Here is a 19,119-nt window from a genome sequence, read left to right as displayed (position 1 = left end):
ATAAACTAATTGAATTCAATCTCTGTCTCTGACCTATGGCAGAAGAAGTAAGCTAAAGGGATCACAGTGCAAGAGCTGGGTGTCATGCTAATGCACTGTGAATGTGCCTTAAATCCCAAACCTGGAAGTAATAAATGCTTAAATGAGATTACTTCTGCTGAATATTCATGCTGTAATTAGTTGAGCTATGGAAGTTCTACACAAAGATTTGACAAATTAAATAAGTAGACAGAGCCGGGGGGGGGGGGGGGGGGGGGGGGGTGGAATCTTGATATCTCTGTTTACAAGGACCTAAAGAGGTAAGAAATTTTCAAAGCAAGACAAAATCAGAGGCATCAAACCACTGTTGACAACCTGAGCTCTCATTTCTGCATCAGGAGAAAATTAACTCCCTCTCTTTCAGTACAAAGTGCTCATACTTAATTTGATTCTACATCGAAGACAATTTTTAAAATTTAAAGTTAAACAGCTGTGACCCACTCTCCCAAGCAGGTTTTCAGCGGAGAGCTTCACAAGACTGGTCACTGCTTCAGTCTTTGCATCATCACAAGCTCCTGTGCAAAATAGGACTATTTGGGGTAACTCACAGTTCCCACTGCCAGGGAAAAATTGGAACCTCCTAAATGCAAGATAGAGTCACCAGCTCTCAGGTAACCACCCCATATGTCAGAATTGCTGTGGAGTTGGCTTTGCCCTGAACATTGGTGTGGTTTTATTTGATTGTGGCTGTTAGGTTTTTACTCACTCTTTTATTTTTCCATCAGCCTCCCCTCTAGATCATGATGAAAACACTCATTTTGATGGAGCCAAGTATGCATGTGAAGGGCTGACAAGGCAATTTAGAGGTGTTATGCTTAAGCTAAATCCTCAGAAAGCCACACTGGATCTTAGCTAACATGAGAGATGATTAAAATAAATAAATAAAATCAGTGGATAAAAGCAGAAAGGGAAGAGGAGGGGAACATCCTTAAAGAGTTAGACAAACACCCCAGTTCAGAGGAGTTTGGAGACGACTGTGATTATCCACAGCTTTGTTGGCTTCACCAGGGCTTTAGCCAGCCATGGGAGCCTATCTGTGGGCATTGCCCAGCCTGGGTTCCTACATCTGAGAGCAGCTCCAAACTTCAAAAACATTTTTTTTTTTTTAGTGTCTGCTGCCACCAACTGATTGATCTTTTACTTAAAGAAATTTCAAAGGAAATCAGAAAGCTTTGCAGCATACTTGGAAAAGAGTGCTCTTGGATGGGTCAAGGCCACTTCATTCCTGGCTGTAACACATAAAGCATGCAAAAGACAAAAGCAAAAATGCAAGTGATTAGCATCTGTAAAGTTTCCTGGAGCAGGTAGATTATATAAAAATATGTATTGTTGTTAGTGGCAATATACGCAGTTGTCAGAACAGAAAAGAAAGAAAAAAAAAAGAAAAAAAATAATTCTTGCAGCTTCTTTAATTAAAGGGCCTCAATTTTCTGAAGCACAGAGTACAGCAACTGACAACCCAGATGGTCTCTTTACCCCTTTGCTTTCTCACAAGCCCTATTCATACTTTCAAACAACATATGTGGATTTTTTATTAAGATGTAGGACTCTGATTTTATTTCCCTGAAAATTCTAATCATTTTACTCATGTGCTTCTAGCAGATAAAAGGAAAAGAAACAGTGATCTATAAAATACATATTAACAAAGTATTAAAGGATTCAACTGCAGAAGAACTGGACAAGAGAGAAACATCAATATGACAACAAAGAAAAGTGTGCAAGATATGCGGCAAACGCAGAATAGGAACAATCTGTATGCTATCAGCTGTCCTGATAGCCATGGTACCATGCCCTCAGGCTCAATGACTCAAATACTAGTATGTTTTGATATAATACATGCTATAGCATATACAGCTGGCTAATGATTACTGACTATTTGATTAATCTTGACCTCATTTGTAGATAGCACTCACTCTCTGTAGGTGGATAGAAAGAATTTTCCCAAATAACATTTTCTTACTCCCAACAGAGGGAAAAGTTCCCTGCAATCTAGTTTATATAAAATATGGCAAAATGAAATAGTTTATGCCAGACTTCCACCTATTCTGTGGACGTCATAACATTTTTCATAAAGACAAAATTTATCTCCAAAACTACAGCTAATTTTAGAAATTACACTGATTAACTATTCTAGTTATTTAAAACTATCATACCCAAACATTTATATATTAGCCAAAAAATTCAGATCAGCTTTTCAAATATATATGCATGAATGAACCTATGCTAAGGTTGGTGGGGTTTTTGTTTGTTTGTTTGTTTTCCTGGTATACAAGCCTACATCTAAACTCCTAAACCACTGTTTACAAAGGGAGTTTGGCACGAAGAATGGCTCAGGGCTCATTTTACGGATCAGAACTGAGACCCAAGCAGAAGTATCTGACATCGGTCAAGGTGGATTCTGTTCCTGCTTTTGGCTGAGCTTCTATTTGTATATGGTAAAAACGGGTCTAGGTTAAAAAGCCACCAAGCATGGGCTGATGTGCCCGTATTGGCAGTACCACTGTGACACCTCGTGGGCGATCTCTGCGACAGCAATAGGCTGAGTCCTTAAATGGAAAGGCAGTTAAAAAAAAAAATGGAGAGAGAGAAAGAGAGGAAAAAAATAAAAATAAAAGGAAAAAAAGAGAGAGAGAGAACAGAAAAAAGCTAATATGAGGAACAAAGAAAATATGGAATTATATGTTTGAGAAAAAATATTTACAGACGCCACAGAAGGAGGAAGAACATTTGTGTTTTACAAGTGTACTCAAGGTATCATAAAATTTTGTGACAGGAACTGCAAATACATCATATGCTGGCCGCCTGGGGGTGTGTGTTGCAATACTTGAGGAATTTTCGACACACACCCCGCATAGTAACAGAAGTAGTCACCAGCACATGCACCAAGAGGAGACACCACGAGCAGAAATGGGACTTTTTTCTGCAGGGTGTGGCACAACTCTTTCGCTCCAGTCATGCTGAAAAGTGTGATTTCCCCCAGTCTGTCACATCACTCGTGGTAGTTGGGCACTGCATTTGTGCCCTTACCTTAAATAAAGAAAGAAATTCATTTAACATAATAAGCTTTACTTTCCCAAAGTCAGCTATTTGCATGCCACTACTAGCGTGTGAGTGCCACATTAGTGCTGCAGCAAACCAGCCCAAGACATTTCCCCAATAATTCAGCCGGTCTCATCAATTATGGAAATTACAGATCAGCAAATGAAGGTGAATTCTGGTAACGCTGCAGTGGTGTCAACTCTTTTGAAGCAGTAGACACAGAGCGAATAAGCACATCTGCCCAAATTGCCAAGAAATTTGAGAGGTAAAAATGAGAGCCCAAACGGACGTCAGGGACCTAACAGGTGACAACCCTGCAATTCAGACACCTGAAACTCCATTTCTATGTTCTATATGCTGGGTTTGAGTCCAGAAGTACTGCTCCATGGCTGACTAACCAATATGAGCTTGTTTCCCACCTAACACCATACTGGAACTCAAGATGACCGTAATTCCTAAAGCCTCAGATGGGAACACCTGGCAGAACTGAGCTCAGTGCGAAACATGGCAGGGAGAACAGCACTGCGCCAATTATTTGCATAACTAATGCACAGCTAAGCCTTAATGCTTAGGGTTTATACCCATAAAGTGGCAGAAATTAGTTTTAGGCTTCCTCAGGGCAAGCCTGTGCTCTAAATTCCTAGCTACAGGGAATTTCGCAAAACAATTTGCTTCAGCTCATGTATTAAAATCAAGCCACTGTGCAGCCAGAACGGAAACTTTAATGAAGAGAAGAAACACATGGGACTCTTCTCTTTAGCCCACAGATTATACATTTCAGGCTTTGCCTCCTGGACTATTTGTCCATTTTTCATCAGATAGCCACAGTGGGTTTTGTTTTGTTTTGTTTTGCTTTATTTAAAGAAATTATTCAGAAAATAGGGAATGGTACCAGAAATACCCTCTTGTAGCTGAATACCTGTGACATTGCTTCACAGGAAAAGGGGTTCTTAGGGCTTGCTTTCCATCTGGACCTAGGAGCTTCACAAGATAATGCCAATCTTCTAGTCATTACACCTGAGTTTCACCCAAATGGAAGTAAAATACCAGATTATATTTTCTGATATATATCAGAACTTATATGATGATACTTACGACTGTAGCAAGTGTTGTATAAGAGGGAATCAGTTGTCTTACTGATGAACTTTGTTGTGCTGCAATCCTTTATAAACAGTTCAATTGCTAAGTGATATGCAAAGAATGCAAAAGTTTAAACATCTTTTCCAAGTCACAGGCATGTATCACTGCTGTTCTCAGATATCTTAATGCCTTAATTACAACTTTAGCTAAAGACCATCTTGGGAATCATCCAACTGCAAGCCGTAAAATAGAAATAATGTTGCTACTGCAAAACGACATTTTAGCTTTAATTCAGTGAAGATGTCCTGCCTTGGGAATGCACAAACTGCAATATTTATAATGAAATGAATGTGCTAGTTTGTGTTATTAGGTTGTGTTATTGTACTGCGCCATCCACAATTAAGATTACCTTGCTTTAGGCCTTCAGTGATACACTTGCTGATGCCCAGTGAGTGATGAAGAAGACCCACCATGCTGAATGCAGAGGAACCAAAGAAGGGAAGGAGTAGGGAGTAAGGAAGTTCATCACTGAGACGTTAAAGGGGTTGGAGCTGGGAGGGAAAACTAAGGTTTGAAGTCATATGGGCTTAGAGAAAATTCAAGTAGGTCAAAATGGACAATCAACATTTATAGAAACTTTTCATCTCCATAACTCTCTTCTTAAACACCTTCCCCACCCTTGCAAGCACATTATTTGATGATACCAGGAAAATACTTGGCTATCATAGTGATAAGTGCAGCAGAAAATCCTTGTACAAAATAACTAGCTGCAGAACTGAGTATAAATACTGTACAGTAAACAGGGAAAAAAAAAAAAAAGGCTGGTGTCAAAAACGACAAAACAGACAAACAATGAAGCACTATTCATTGGAGGCACTGAGCAAGGCATTATATTGAGGCCTCTGGTCTGTCCTATATTTACCTTTCCACTGTCGGAATTTATGCCTCTTGTCAAGTTATGGCAATTAAAAGGGTAATTGGATCATTTTTTGTCCCTCCTTAAGTAATATAAACTTATTCTCAAGCTTTTAATGCTTCTGAAATGCTAAGTAAACATTTCAGGAAATTTGAGCTTTACCCTTTAATTCCCGTTTTCCTCCATAGCTTCTTTTATTGCAGTTCTGGAAAGGACAAATTCCATGCCCGGTTTGCCAGGAAAGCCTGAAGCCTCAGCACGCAGCCCCTGATCCCTGGACCAGATGGCAAGGATGGGCCAACACTGAGGATCTTAAGGCTTCCAGTTCAGGGTGGCTGAATTCCCACATCATGCGTCAGCTCACATCAGACTTGAATACACACACACTTAGTTCAATGGTGGGACAAGCAGGAAGGAAGACAGGCAAGCAGGTATGTGACCAGTGGTAGATTTATGCTTGCCTTTCATCCACTGTGAGGAAGCATAGTAAATACAGCAATCAGGCTTCAAGGTACTAATGCTATTACTGTAGCTCAGTTTTGAACGACTTAAAATCTCATCACAAAGAATCCAGAAAAAGCTATGGAATGGAAGCTGTACACCAAGTTTTCATTTTCTAGACAAAAATATTTTACTTAGGCCTTTTCTTGGGAAAATGTAATTAGTTCTAATCTCAGAAGGGCAAGAAGGGCAACAGTACCAGCATTCTGTGTTTCTTGTCTTCGGTATTCCCACTAGAGGGCTTACATATTCTCTGAGATCTGCACAAATTTCTTACTGGTGTATTCCTCATGGTCTAATTTCTTGTGATTTAAACAGCTAGCACAGATCAGGAGCCCTGCAGAAGGCAGATATGTACTGGTTAATCTCACACTGCCTTCCTTTTGCCTTGATAAAAACTAAATAAAAGCTAAATGCACCAGTGCAAACAAAACACCTACCCAACAAACCACATAGAATACACTGCTTTGTTCTAGCTGTCTCCCAGCTCTTTTTCTTAGGTGTGGCTGAATTTAGACAATCACACAAATATTAATCAGAGAAAGCAGTGCTCATTGCCAATAGTCTCGGAAGAAGTACTGTAAATGGAAGATGTCTAAATAGTCATGCTGAATACACAAAACAAAGAATAAACCCCTTATGAAACAGGTTTACCTATACAGCTATTGCAGTTTTAGCACCTTCATCTACCACCAGGCCTGCACCTTATCTGTTTTTTCTCACTAATGCAGTTAAAAAATCCTTCCTATTATCTTTAATCTATTGGCCACACATACAAATGATTTGACATTTTGCTTATCAGTGTATACCTCTTCAAATCTTATCACTTATATTATTTGCCACTTATTTTCAATCTTTCCAAACTTTCATTTTTTATCACTATAACTCTATCTTGATTACGAAGGCCTCTCGCCCAAATATTATTATATATACCGTAACAAGGTTCAGCACAGTGTCTCTCATAACCTATACCACACACAAATTAATTCTGGTAAATAAAACTGACTGCTGCACAGTTTAATATCAACAGATGTGTTCACAAATACTTTTGTGTGACAGTTATTTCTTAAGCCGAAAAGCTAGCCAGATGCACTGCTTTTCTCCTCAGCTGCCCTGGAAAGATGGAATTCATATATGATACACTGTGTGATGAAGGTATTAAATAATGATTTCCCTCTCTGAGTTGGCAACCCTATTGAATGCTGAATTTCACAGAACACCCCAGCACTTGGTTTCACGTTAGTGGCATCTGTTAACAGTATCAGTGTAACTGGTGCTAAAATAATAAAAAATATGCTATATAGATATTGTCTGAAGGACGTGTTTACTGGATGACTTGGAATCTGAGAAGGGTGATTCACTCTTAATGAAAAGTTTACTATAACTTAAAGGGATTAAATTAATAAGGTCCTACTCAGATTTAATCAAGTTCTTCAGAAGTTATGCTAACAGACAATAAAATGCTATGCTTTTAGATTTCTGACATTAAATCATTTACCCTGCGAAGCCTTAATGAGTAGATTTGTTTCAGTCATACAGACTGTAGCAAATAACTTCTCATCTTGATTAAATACCTCTCAATATGAGGACGTTCTAGTACTTGGGAAACAAATACCCCATCTCAGACCAAGCCATGGTCACTTCAGCTGTTGCTGCCTGGGCTACAGCAGCAAAAAGGGGTCAGCAGGGATAAGACAGAGGCGGTAGCAGTGGGTTCCTCCAGGCAAGAGGAGGCTGTTGCATCAAAACTTTGCTTGGTGTTGGCCAAATCTCCCCTAGCTGATCGCCAAAACCTGAGCGGATGCAGACCAAGGGCTACTGGTGGGACCCAGCCCTTTGTAAGTCCTGCAGAACAGGGCAGTTCCTCCCTCTCCCTTGCTCCAAAAGGATTTAGATCTACTGGCCCAAGGGAAAGTTGTACAGCTTATGTATTTCCTTGTTCAGTTTTGGGCCCCTCACTACTAGAAAGACATCGAGGTGCCCGAGCGAGTCCAGAGAAGGGTGACGAAGCTGGTGAGGGGTCTGGAGAACAAGTCTTACGAGGAGCGGCTGAGGGAGCTGGGGTTGTTCAGCCTGGAGAAGAGGAGGCTCAGGGGCGACCTTATCGCTCTCTATAGGTACCTTAAAGGAGGCTGTAGTGAGGTGGGGGTTGGTCTATTCTCCCACATGCCTGGTGACAGGACGAGGGGGAATGGGCTAAAGTTGTACCAGGGGAGGTTTAGGTTGGATATTAGGAAGAACGTCTTTACTGAAAGGGTTGTTAGGCATTGGAATGGACTGCCCAGGGAAGTGGTTGAGTCACCATCCCTGGAGGTCTTTAAAAGACGTTTAGATTTAGAGCTTAGCGATATGGTTTAGTGGAGGACTTGTTAGTGTTAGGTCAGAGGTTGGACTCGGTGATCTTGGAGGTCTCTTCCAACCTAGATGATTCCGTGATTCTGTTATTTGGGACCAGGGTTAGATGTTCACTTTGAAGAGAAAGCTACAGCATCATAAAAGAGAAGAACGTGTTTGACATAACGATGCATTCTGTGACATGCATGAAGTATATGCACAAAAGATAAAAACCATGGAGCTTACGGCCTTTATGGCCATTTCAAAAATCACAGACAGGTGACTTAAAAACAACCTGCCATCAGCACAGGTGATTCTCCGGTGAACGCTTCCACTGCTCTCCAAATGACTTTGCAGATAACGGCACGATAGGGACGACTACTGTAGCCCAAAACGAAACGAGTCACCCACCAGGGCGCCCACCAGGCGGCACAAAGCCGAGGGAAGGGGCTGAGGGCAGGGGAAGGAAGGGAAGGGGCCGGCGCCCACCCGGCCGCGGGCAGCCCTGAGGCAGCGCCATGCCCGCCCCCCCGCCTGTGGGGCGGAAAAGCCTGGTGCGGGCCGGCGGCCTGTACCACCCGGAACGGAGGGGAGTTTTGGGGGTCGCCCTCAGCTCCCAACAACACCACCTTGCGCTGCCGGGCTGCCCCGCTTGCAGGAGGCAGCCGGCTGCCTCGCACGGCTGGCAGAGCTTCCAGCCGCCTGTAGGCGGCTCTTCCCGGAGCCCGCGGCCCTCCGTGCTTTCCTCCCTCCCCCCTCGGGGCCGGCCCTGTGGTTGCCGCGGGGCGCGGCCGGGCCGGGCGGGGCAGAGGCGAGCAGAAGATGGCGTATCCCGGGCAGCCGGCACCCGGCGGCGGCTTCTACCAGGGCGGGGTGAGCGGGGCTAGGGCCGGGTGGCTGGGCCGGGGGCTGCCTGCGGGGCCGGGACCGGGCTGGGGGCTGCCTGGCGGGGCTGCCTGGTCTGCGGCGGGGGGACTGGGCTGCGATGGGGCACTCCCGTCCCGTCCCGTCCCGTCCCGTCCCGTCCCGTCCCGTCCCTTTCCTGCTTCCCCATCGGGGGTCCCGGGGCCGCCTTTAGGGGCTCTCAGGCCGCCTCTGGAGAGGCTCCGGCGGCGCTTTCCTGTCAGCGCAGCGGCTGACAGAAAAGCTGCTGCTGCGGCGAGCGGCTTACAGGCTCCTTTGTGGTTACCAGCCCTTCAGCACGAACAAAATTAAGTCACATCGCGGTGTTTCAGTTAAGAATCGGTTACGTTAAAGAACAGTCTCCAAGCTGAATGTTAATGCATGTTTTCTTCTCAGTGTTTTCCTTCGAGGTCTGTCTTGCACAACGTTTTTTTTTGAAGCGGAAAGAAAAGTCAGAGGTGCATTGCTAGTCTTAATCTTCAGGACCGCGTTTTTACTAGTATTAGACTTTAAAATTTAAGCTTGGTGGAATATGTGATACTGCATCCGGATGAGCGACTTGTCCCTGTGCAAGGTTTTACCCTGATGTGCTTAAGTTGTACTAAATGAGCGTACCAATCTGAGGACTGTGTGCTTCCTTTTCTAAAGGAACTGTGTGGTTTTTTTTTCATTGTTCAGACTTTTTAACATGCTATGTATATAAAAACACGTGTTGATTCTTAAGTACAGACAGTACAATTACTTACACTGAAGCATTAATTTAAAACTAATCATTTTTATTCTTGATTTATAAGTATGGCGGAGCCCCAGGAGGACCAGCATTCCCTGGACAAGCTCAGGATCCTTTGTATGGTTATTTTTCTGCAGTAGCAGGGCAGGTAAGCTTAAATGTTACTCATTTGTTGGAAATACTTTTCTGGAGAGTCATTTCTACATGAGGTTTTAGAAAGAGGGATGCTGAATGTTTGCAGTAGGAAGAGCTCTGTAGTTTCAAGTTTTTGAAAAAAATAGCTGATTGGTCTTACTTAGCGTGGCTGCTAAAATGCATCAGCACGGTTGAAGAGCTAGTTAGCATTATTCAAACTGTGTAGTTACTACCCAGCTATATACAGCTGTACTACATGCTGTATAGCTGTACTATGTACAGTATAGCTGCATTCATGTACAGCCTATAGTTCCTGTATAAAACTATTCAGTAACTATATATTACAGGAAATGTTGGAACTGAATTGTGGTTTAGCCATTTGTTGGGGAATGCTGTTTCTGGAGAAGGAAGCCAGAAATGATGGGGAACATCAGCTGTGGAGATGTTTGTGTTAAGAGTGGGAAATGCTAACAAGAAATATATTGTGTGATAAAGTGGCTTAATGGATTCACAAATGGAATAGCAGTCTTTATCTGTGCCAACATCAGGGTGTGCTCGTAGGATAGAGTGATTACTCTGTCAGGGGAAAGGGCATTCACAACTTGTATTTTAGGTCTTTTTTTTCCACTTTGTCATTCTGCACTGCGTTTTTTTATTTCTTTTTTTTTTTTTTTTTGTAATTTCATGGCATACATAATTTTTGTGTAATTATGGATGTTACTAGAAATACGTAGTTCCGGAAACGGGTTGCAAAGGTTGGGAGCATGTGAGTTAGATTTATTGAGCTAGAAGTTCTGTCTTTGTTGGCAATACAAATAACAAAGCTATTTATTGTACACATAGGGTGTGTGGAAATCTGAAACTCTGCTTCTGGATCTGATATCCACAGGTGCACGTAACCACAACGTGGAAGTTCAAATCCAGCAGACTAGTTGATGTTTAAATTCCCAGGTTAAGACTGTAATTTGGCTTACTGCTTTTTGTTCTCTGTTACTCATTTGAATTAATGATGCATCTTACAGTCTGTGTGTTACTTCTGTAACATTGCTTATGCATACATAAACTGCATGGTTTTGTAATAAAGGTGAATGCCTGTCCAGTAAGGCGTAGCCCAATCTAAATTCTGCTGAATGTGTGCTTACAGCTTCCTGCCAGCTCAGATGCTTCTGCATCTGGTGCCACCAGATAATGTGCTAGGTAGAGCCTGTAACTAGTGCTGGAAAAATGAGTACGCTCCTATTGTAGAGAGGAAAAAGGGTGATAACAGCAAACAGGATGCAGTGCTGTGGAGAACAGGTGACAAGAGCTGGACCTCAGCAAAGCACAGACAGCTGCCAGACTACTCGAGTGCAGCATGGTCACCAAAAGCTGGTGACCCAGTGAGCTAATGGGTGTGATCAAGTTAGTACTTAAAGTATGGAAGTTAGTACTCTAAATACCTTTTATATGGCAGAGTCATTCCTTATTTGAGTAAATAGGGTAGCTTTTGAAATGTTACCCTTGGAATCAACAGAGTGTGTTTCAGGGACCAGTGGTTGTCTGGTAAGAATCCTGCAAGGAGACAGTGAAATCAAACAGGTGACTTACCAGTTGTTTTTATAGCCATCCATGTAAGTCTGCAAAAAGCCACATCTCACAGTTTTCTGTAAGAACTTACTATAGAATTAGTAAAGTTTTTCATCTTGGTTTGCTGCTGTGCTGTTTTTATGCCTAAACATTATATAATGTTATCTCTGAGCTTTCTTTGAAGTAGTTTACAACAGAAATCTTGTTTTATGTTTGAGGAATTAATTGCCTTTGTTTATTGAAAAAAGTCAGATATTTATTAAATGAATTGACTCTATCTTTGTAGGAACTGATAATCTTTCTTTTTAATCTGTTTGCAAAGCCTCCGTGCCTTTTATAGTTTCCTTAAATTCTACCTGAGAAAAATAAATAGAAGGCCAAGTACCTTTACAGTAATGTTAATCATGATAAAAATAAAAACCATGCTTTTCTGTCTTGCTTTCTGTTATGAAATTATACAGATCCTGCCTTTCTTTCAGAATACACGAGGCCTTTGAAAATATTTGTTTCTTACAATGCAGGGCTAATTTATTGTTTTTATTTATTTATTTATTTTCTCTTGAATGTAATGTTTCTGTTACATCTGTGTAGTTAGAGTGATGGAGTAGATCAGAAGAAATTCTGTTTTTTTCACCCCTATCGATGTTACATAGAATCAAAATGTTGCTGCTCTTTTTCCGGACCTTGTAAAACATCACTTAGTATATTAACTACTACTTTTTCCTATAAATGTTACTTCGTTTCTGAAAGTTAGCTGCCCACATCATTTTAACCAGGCCATTTAGTAGCATATCTCTGTGCAGTGGTTTTAAAAATCTTAGGAAAATGCCGAGGCAAATAAATTTCTCTTAAATGCACAGCAACTCTTTATTCCCCGTTTTAATGCTTTACACTAAAGTTGCGTTGGTTTTGGTATCTGCAGATGTAACATTCCCTCCTTGAATGAGATTAAATTATACTCAAAACTCTCTGTGAACAAAACTTTATGGTGGGTGTGTGAGGAATGTGGCCTAGCGTTGCACTTCCACTTTTGACAGCTCATTGCTTTCCATGACTTAGCTGTTGTTTTATTTGGCTTGAGAAGGATGCTTGGGAAGGGAGTCACTTTTCGGATTGCACAGATAGGTATCTTTTCGGTGTCTTTTTCTTTTTCTTTCCAAATTCTTTGCTTTCTGCTTTTGTTTGTTTTGCTTATTATTCCCAAGCAAGCAAACTTTTTTTTTTTTTTAAAGATTTATAAGTCTTAAGGCTGTCTCGAGAGGAGGGTATGTATGAGCTGGGTTCCAGGTTTCATGTGTAGCCATGAGATCATAAGTCTCTAAGTTAAAGTGAAAAAGATACCAGTTAAATACCAGAAAGAAAAATACCAGTTTCATTTTTTGAGATCACTAGATGTGAAAGCTTGTTTGTGTTGCAAAAATATCAACTAAAGAAACATCGTTAGAGATACGGGTTATCAAAGGCAGTTTGTCATGTAGCAGAAAGAGAGGGGTAATCAGTTGTTTCTTGAAAGGGTAAATTAATGCCACTGAAAAGGGAGCGGGTACTGGGAGAAACTGGGAGAGGGAACTAAAGCAATAGCTGATACATCTTCTGTTATCGAAAGGATGGACAAATAGATGCTGATGAGCTACAGAGATGTCTCACCCAGTCAGGGATTGCAGGAGCGTATAAACGTAAGTTAACAATTTGAACAAACAAACAAACAAAAGCGCTTGAGTGCACTAATTCTTATGCCATCTACCAGAAAATGCTTGTAGTTGTGCTTTCTGCAGTTTCTTTTATTTGCATGGTTTTCTTTCCATACAGACTACTTTGAAATGTAAATTCGCTGTATTTCTGTGTGGATAGGGTTTCCCTTCTCAACTGCCTTCCTTCCTGCCGCTGAGCTGGGAGTTGCAGAAGTGTTGTGTTCTGTAATGGAAAGACAGTTCTTAAAAGGTGTTTGGTTTTGAAGGTGAACTTGGATATGGACTAAAACATTCTGTGGCAGAACACCTCTGTCGGGGTGCATAGTGCTTGGTTCATAAAGTTGAGCAAAGTACCGTGCTAAAGTGGTTTCTGTACTAAAATATAAATGACCGCTTTGATTGAAACCCAAAACCTTTATGGATTGAGATAAGAGCAAATTAATTTTATATAGAATTTGAAGTGTCTCCACATTGTCTGCTGTCACTGTTTCTAACAAGTAATGATTAAAAGCCCTTACTTGGATCAAAACATAGCATGGCTGTGTACAGTGGAAGAAATAATAACATTTTAGGCATTGTATATTACAATAAGCAATTGAAAATGTTACATTTAGATGAACAAAACTGAAAATCATTCTTGTAATATAACTTATTTTCATTTTTCTAATTTAAACAGCTTTCAACGTAGAGACTTGCAGGCTCATGATCTCAATGCTGGATGTATCCTTTATTATGAAATATAAACGTTTTTGCATTATGCAAGCAAGGATAAGAGGGTGCACAAAATTTGGAAAATGCTTTTTAATTTCCCTCCAGCCTGCACTTGATATATGTTATGATCATTATGACTGGGGACACAAAAAAATCCATTCTTACTCATTTTGGAAGATGAAATAATTCTAACAAATCTGTCTGTCAGTGACTGGTCTTTTTATCACAAGGGGGGGTCTCTAAGTCTAGGGGACTGTTTCCCCACTGCATGTATGAAGAGTCAGATCTGACAGCCCAGAATGGAGGTTTGTTCAAATAGCTCATTGTGCTTTTGAAACTAGACAGCATCATAGATGTCCTAATGAATTAAGCATCTGTACTACACAGCCTAATGGTATTTGAGGGCCCCCTAAATCCTGTTCCTTGAATTATCAAATTCAGGTATCTAATGGGAGGGTATATGGCATTCAGCCATACAACCTGTGGAAAATTTAGGTATGCTGTGCAAGGATGGATTGGAATCTTTAGAGTTTAATAGTTAAAAGTTAGGCTCTCATGTTCAAATGTTTTGCTGTTTAAAAAGAAAAAGCAGAAATTAAACTGAAAGGACCGATAGGTCACCTGGAACAAACTGCTATGGATACCAGAGATCTGATATTATTCTAACTTACTTTTTTGTATTTGGCATGTAATTTTATTTCAGATATGTATTTTATCAGTAACAATTGCACTGCAGCAGATAAAAGAGGAATTTGTTAATTCAGTTACATTCACAAAGAGCAAATAGTTTTTATCAGGCTTCACTGAGAAGTGTGGATGGCAAGTTCACTGGCATTTGGTTTTGGCCGGTGCTATTATCTCTGTCAGTGCTGTGGGATGCTCTAGTTAGTTTGCTGTCAAAAGAAGTAGTCAAAATATTGTTAATATTGACCGTCAAAGAAAGAGTTTTTAACTACAGATGATAAAAATACCAATTTCCATTTAACAGAGGACTTTTAATTTTGGAAGTCAAGGAAACTTTTTCTTAGCTTTGGAATCAGAGGGATATGTCTGGCACACTGGGATTTAATGAGTTTAAAGAACTGTGGGCTGTGGTCAATGGCTGGAAGCAACACTTCGTAAGTTTTGACAGCGATAGAAGTGGCACAGTGGATCGTGAAGAACTGGAGAAAGCTTTGACAAATATGGGTAAGTGGTGAAATTTCCTTGCATCTGATGCTGAGTTCCAACATTCCCCATACCAATTATCCTGTAATAACTGACACGTGGTATTTCCAATAAAAATGTTGGATTGTGTTAACCTACCTGTCTTCATTGCAGTCTTTCTATTTTCAAATAGGATTTAGATTGAGCCCGCAGGCAGTGACCGCAATCACAAGGCGATACAGCACTCGTGGAAAGATTACATTTGACGATTACATTGCCTGCTGTGTGAAGCTCAGAGCTCTTACCGGTGTGTTGGATTATAGCCTTGTTACTTTCATCTCTGTAATATGTTTTTATTTCATAAAATCTGATTATTGAGGTATCTCAAGTTCAACTTTAACTTTTACGTAACGCAAAATTGGTTTCTTTCAATAGAATTTACAGGCAGAACTATAACAATTATAAATTGATTATTTCGATCCCCGTTGAAAAATGGACTAGTATGAGCTTTATGCAAGAGACTAGGAAAGTTGTGTTATCAAAATTGGGAAACTGTATTTAATAGTGGAACACAAAGCATCGTATATGGTAAATATGAAGATCCATTAAGTCTTGGAATGAATTGCTGTGTTCTTCGTGAGTTGTCATTTATGTGGCTTGGGGATTTTTTTTTCCTTGCCTTTGTTTTGCTCTGCTGTCATTTCCCAGTTTGTTCCATCTTGCAAACTTGAACCTTGTGTTTTGCTTTAGAATAAAATTCAGGAAGGTGAGAAATTTACATAAAATGTTTGCTTGTAGTAGGAGGAGTAGTATAAGCTATGGGCTAGTCTTCTGTTACTACAAACAAGCATTTCCAATTAGGCATTTGGCCAAAATAAAATCTTAGGTAGAATGCATTTTAAAAAATAACTATTTCTTACTTAATTTTTGTTTTTGTCTTTTTAATATTTTTTTTTCAGAATGTTTTAGAAGAAGGGATGTGTCTCAGCAGGGTTTTGTGAATTTCCAGTATGATGACGTAAGTGAACTTCAATGAATCAGTTAAACTTAGGGGGTAAAACTAAGGAAAAACTTAAAACTGAAGGTGAACAGCAATAATTTCAGTTTGTGCCTGTCTTTGCTACATTAATGGGAAGTGACTGCAAAGGTGTGGGGGGGGTGTGTTTTATTCAGTTCTTCTTTTGGAGTTCAGTGAGGTTAAAGAGTTGGAACTGGGTACTCTGTTAACAAGTTTGTATGCATTTGTGTAGATTTCTACAATTTCATCACGCATTTTATATGGATTCCTTACTAGTAAGGTTCAAGCAGACCTTAGAGTCTGTCACTTGCTACCATCACTTCCTTCGACTTTTTGTTTTGTTTTAAGGTTTGGTAGGTATTTAGGGAGGGTGGTGGAATGTACACAGAAGTCATACTTAGCCAGACTTGTGGGTCTTGTCTTCCTGACTGTATCTATGCAAGATGACAAGAACAGGAGATTCAAGTAGTCCTGTTGTTGTTAAGGAGATTTTTTTGTTTTAATTTACATATGAAAATTAGCAAATAGTTATTTCAAAGCTTTGTTGGTCATGGACTGAATATGTTTACAGAAAAAAACAGGAGAAAAAAGAAGAAACTTGTACTCTACTGTACTTCTAATAAATGGTTGTTCTTTTTTTTTTAGTTCATACAGTGTGTTATGAGCATCTAAATCAAAAAGGAAGTTGTGGATGATCACAATTATCATTCCAGTTCGTGTTTTGCTTTGCCAAACGTTTCCATGATTGTGTATCTCAATATCAGAAATTGAATATTTTATGAAGGTATTGCTTTACGCACTTTTTTAGTTTTGATAATATCAAGTAATCATGTACTGTCATCTTTAACTTTCACCCTGTAATTATTAAAGATTTTTTTATTTTCATAAAATTGTAAGTCACCATGTATAATAACCACCATTATGGAGATACTAAGTTTTTCTGTAATGAGTTTACTTCTTTCCGATAATTCAATAAAAAAAAAAGTTCCTGGAGTGCAACCTACCATTTTTTGTCTTAAAAATACCATGCAGATGGCAGAAGATAAGACACATTCTTTTGTCTTTGGCAGCGTAGGACAGATGTACAAACTGAAAGCGTTAGCTTTTGGAATGATCATTTTACTCGTGTCTGTTAGAACATCAGTAAAATTTAAGTTGCTTGTTTTGAGAGCTAGGTATTTTCAAGATGAAGTCTGTGACACCATGCGTCGAGTGTATGACTGCCTGTTAGAACTTCTTACAAGCAGGGATGAGATAAAACATCAGAGAAATCTTTCAGCATTGTGCTCTTATATATGGGGCTTTTGTTCTATTAACTTCTTGCTCTGTTTATGTCCCTATATACAATGTTTTTAAACATATAAGAACTGTGCTGTGTCAGTTTATACATTAACTGCCCTTTAAACTTTAAGCTATCAGACTTCAGTGACGTCAGTTAACATTTTTTATCTCCTCTTTAAACCCTAGCACCTACCCTTCCTACCTTTATATGCCAACTAATGTACAAGGGTCAAAACCCTTCCCACCTGCCTGTGATGGAGTTTGTTTTCCTTGTAACAGCCCACAGGGTGACATGGTTTAGATTTGGGACTAAAACAATGGTGATAGCACACCAGTGGTTCAGCTGTTGCACAGTTCAGGCCCTTCTCTTTCTCACTCCGTGACCCCAGTAAGTAGGCTGGGGGTCAGCAAGAGGCTGGGGAGGGGCTCAGCCAGGAGCGCTGCCCCAGACTGACCCAAGAGATATTCCATGCAATGTAACATCATGTTTGGCAGTAAACTGTGGTAAGTCTCTCCGAAGTAGCTGTTGCTTGGAGAGTGGCTGGGTCTTGGTCTGCTGGAGGGAACTGGTGAATGGGTGAGTGATTGCTCCCTCCTTTTTTCCCTTTCATTTATTAAACTGACCTGCAAGGATTTATTGTTTTTCCTTTTACAATTCTCCCCCATTCTCTTGGGGCAGGGCAGGCAGTGAGCTAGAAGCTGGCACATGCTTAGCTGCTGCCTGGGGTCACACTCTACCACAGGCCTGAAACTGCTCATGAAAGAAAACACTAGCCAAAAATGAATACAACATTCTTCTTCTAGATAAACGTTATTTATTAATTCATCTGAGACCCCCAGAAAATTCATTATAGGTATGAAGTTATGCCATAAAACGTGAGAAGGAATGATGAAATAATATGTGGGATTAAAATGCACCTACACATAAAAGCTTGGCTTGAAAAATGCATTTAGCTGAACTGCACCATACAAAAACAGTAGTTTGTAAAAACAGTTATTGCGTAAACAGACAAGTTACTTGCTTTTGAAAAGTCCCAAGGTGGGATGTGGTTTTGTGGTTTTATTTGTTGTTTTTCGGGGAAAAGGGGGGTGGTATTTTGTGTGTGGTTTTGGTGGAGGGTGGTGGTGCTAATATGACACCTCTCTAGAGCAATGAGGGAAGAGGACCAATAACAAGGCTCCAAGTCTTCTTCCTCACTTTATTTATTTTTCCCAGGTTGAACTAATCAGTTCATCAGCTACTGGGCTACAAAATGGTGCAAGAACAATGTGAACAAATAGGATTATCTTCATGGACCTTGTTGAAAACGCAAAACAGAGAAACCTGTAAAATGAAGAATTCCAGAACCAGGAAGAAATTCTAGTTAACCCGAGAAAACATTCCTTTTGTTCTCCATAAGCATTTCAAAAACCCAGTATGTTCACAGGGACTGATGGAATAAGCATCTTTCACTTTTAGATTCAAACTAAGATAATCAATAAGGTTACTAAGTGACCTCAGTATTTGCTGTCATCTAACTAAAAAAGAAAAAGCAACTACGTAAAAGTTACTTCCCCATTAATGTAGTTTCAGTAAGCAGTTTGAAGATGTAAGTTACCTGCTTTAGAGAGACACATCTGTAACTCAAAATTAAGGTTCTTCTCTTTCCCAGATGACAGCCTGGGAAGGATGCTTTTATGATATTAAATGGGGTGATTGTTCTTGATCTTAATGCAAACAGTTGGAATGGTTTAAAACGTAAATATTTTTTCTAGGTTGCTTTCAGACATGCATAACTAAGGAACAGTAATTTTAGATTTGTGTTGAGAATAGTGGGACATTAAGGCAAAGATCAGGAGGCTCACAGGATCAGTATCAAACCTGTAGTTTGAAAAGCAGCATCTGCATTTTATTACTAGCCAATAGCCTTTTTGTTTCCTCATGCATTCAGCATCTTTTTTTTTTTTTGAGAGAGAGAGACCTTTGACACAGGATATAGATGTGCTAAATGTAAGAACTTAAATATAAGAAGAATAAACACCACAGTCC

General features: G+C 40.0%; 1 protein-coding gene across 2 annotated transcripts; it reads left to right on the top strand.

Annotated features, from left to right (window-relative positions):
• Positions 1–8,585: 8,585 nt before the first annotated feature.
• On the top strand, positions 8,586–16,808 carry SRI (sorcin). 2 transcript variants are annotated; one of them, XM_080579972.1, is made up of 8 exons: positions 8,630–8,782; positions 9,607–9,690; positions 12,850–12,919; positions 13,611–13,654; positions 14,686–14,833; positions 14,985–15,098; positions 15,751–15,809; positions 16,455–16,808. In XM_080579972.1, exons 1-8 carry the CDS (start codon positions 8,732–8,734, stop codon positions 16,479–16,481), a joined length of 597 nt encoding a protein of 198 aa, XP_080436098.1. In that variant the 5' UTR covers positions 8,630–8,731; the 3' UTR covers positions 16,482–16,808. The 2 variants fall into 2 exon arrangements, with proteins under 2 accessions (XP_080436097.1, XP_080436098.1); XM_080579971.1 differs by lacking the exon at positions 12,850–12,919 and having other exon boundaries at positions 8,586–8,782.
• The last annotated feature ends 2,311 nt before the right edge of the window (positions 16,809–19,119 follow it).

The sequence above is a fragment of the Anser brachyrhynchus genome, assembly GCF_964034855.1.
Source record: "Anser brachyrhynchus genome assembly, chromosome: 2".
NCBI lineage: Eukaryota > Metazoa > Chordata > Aves > Anseriformes > Anatidae > Anser > Anser brachyrhynchus.
Note: the sequence above shows the minus strand (reverse complement) of the source record. Positions and strands in the feature narration are given on the sequence as shown.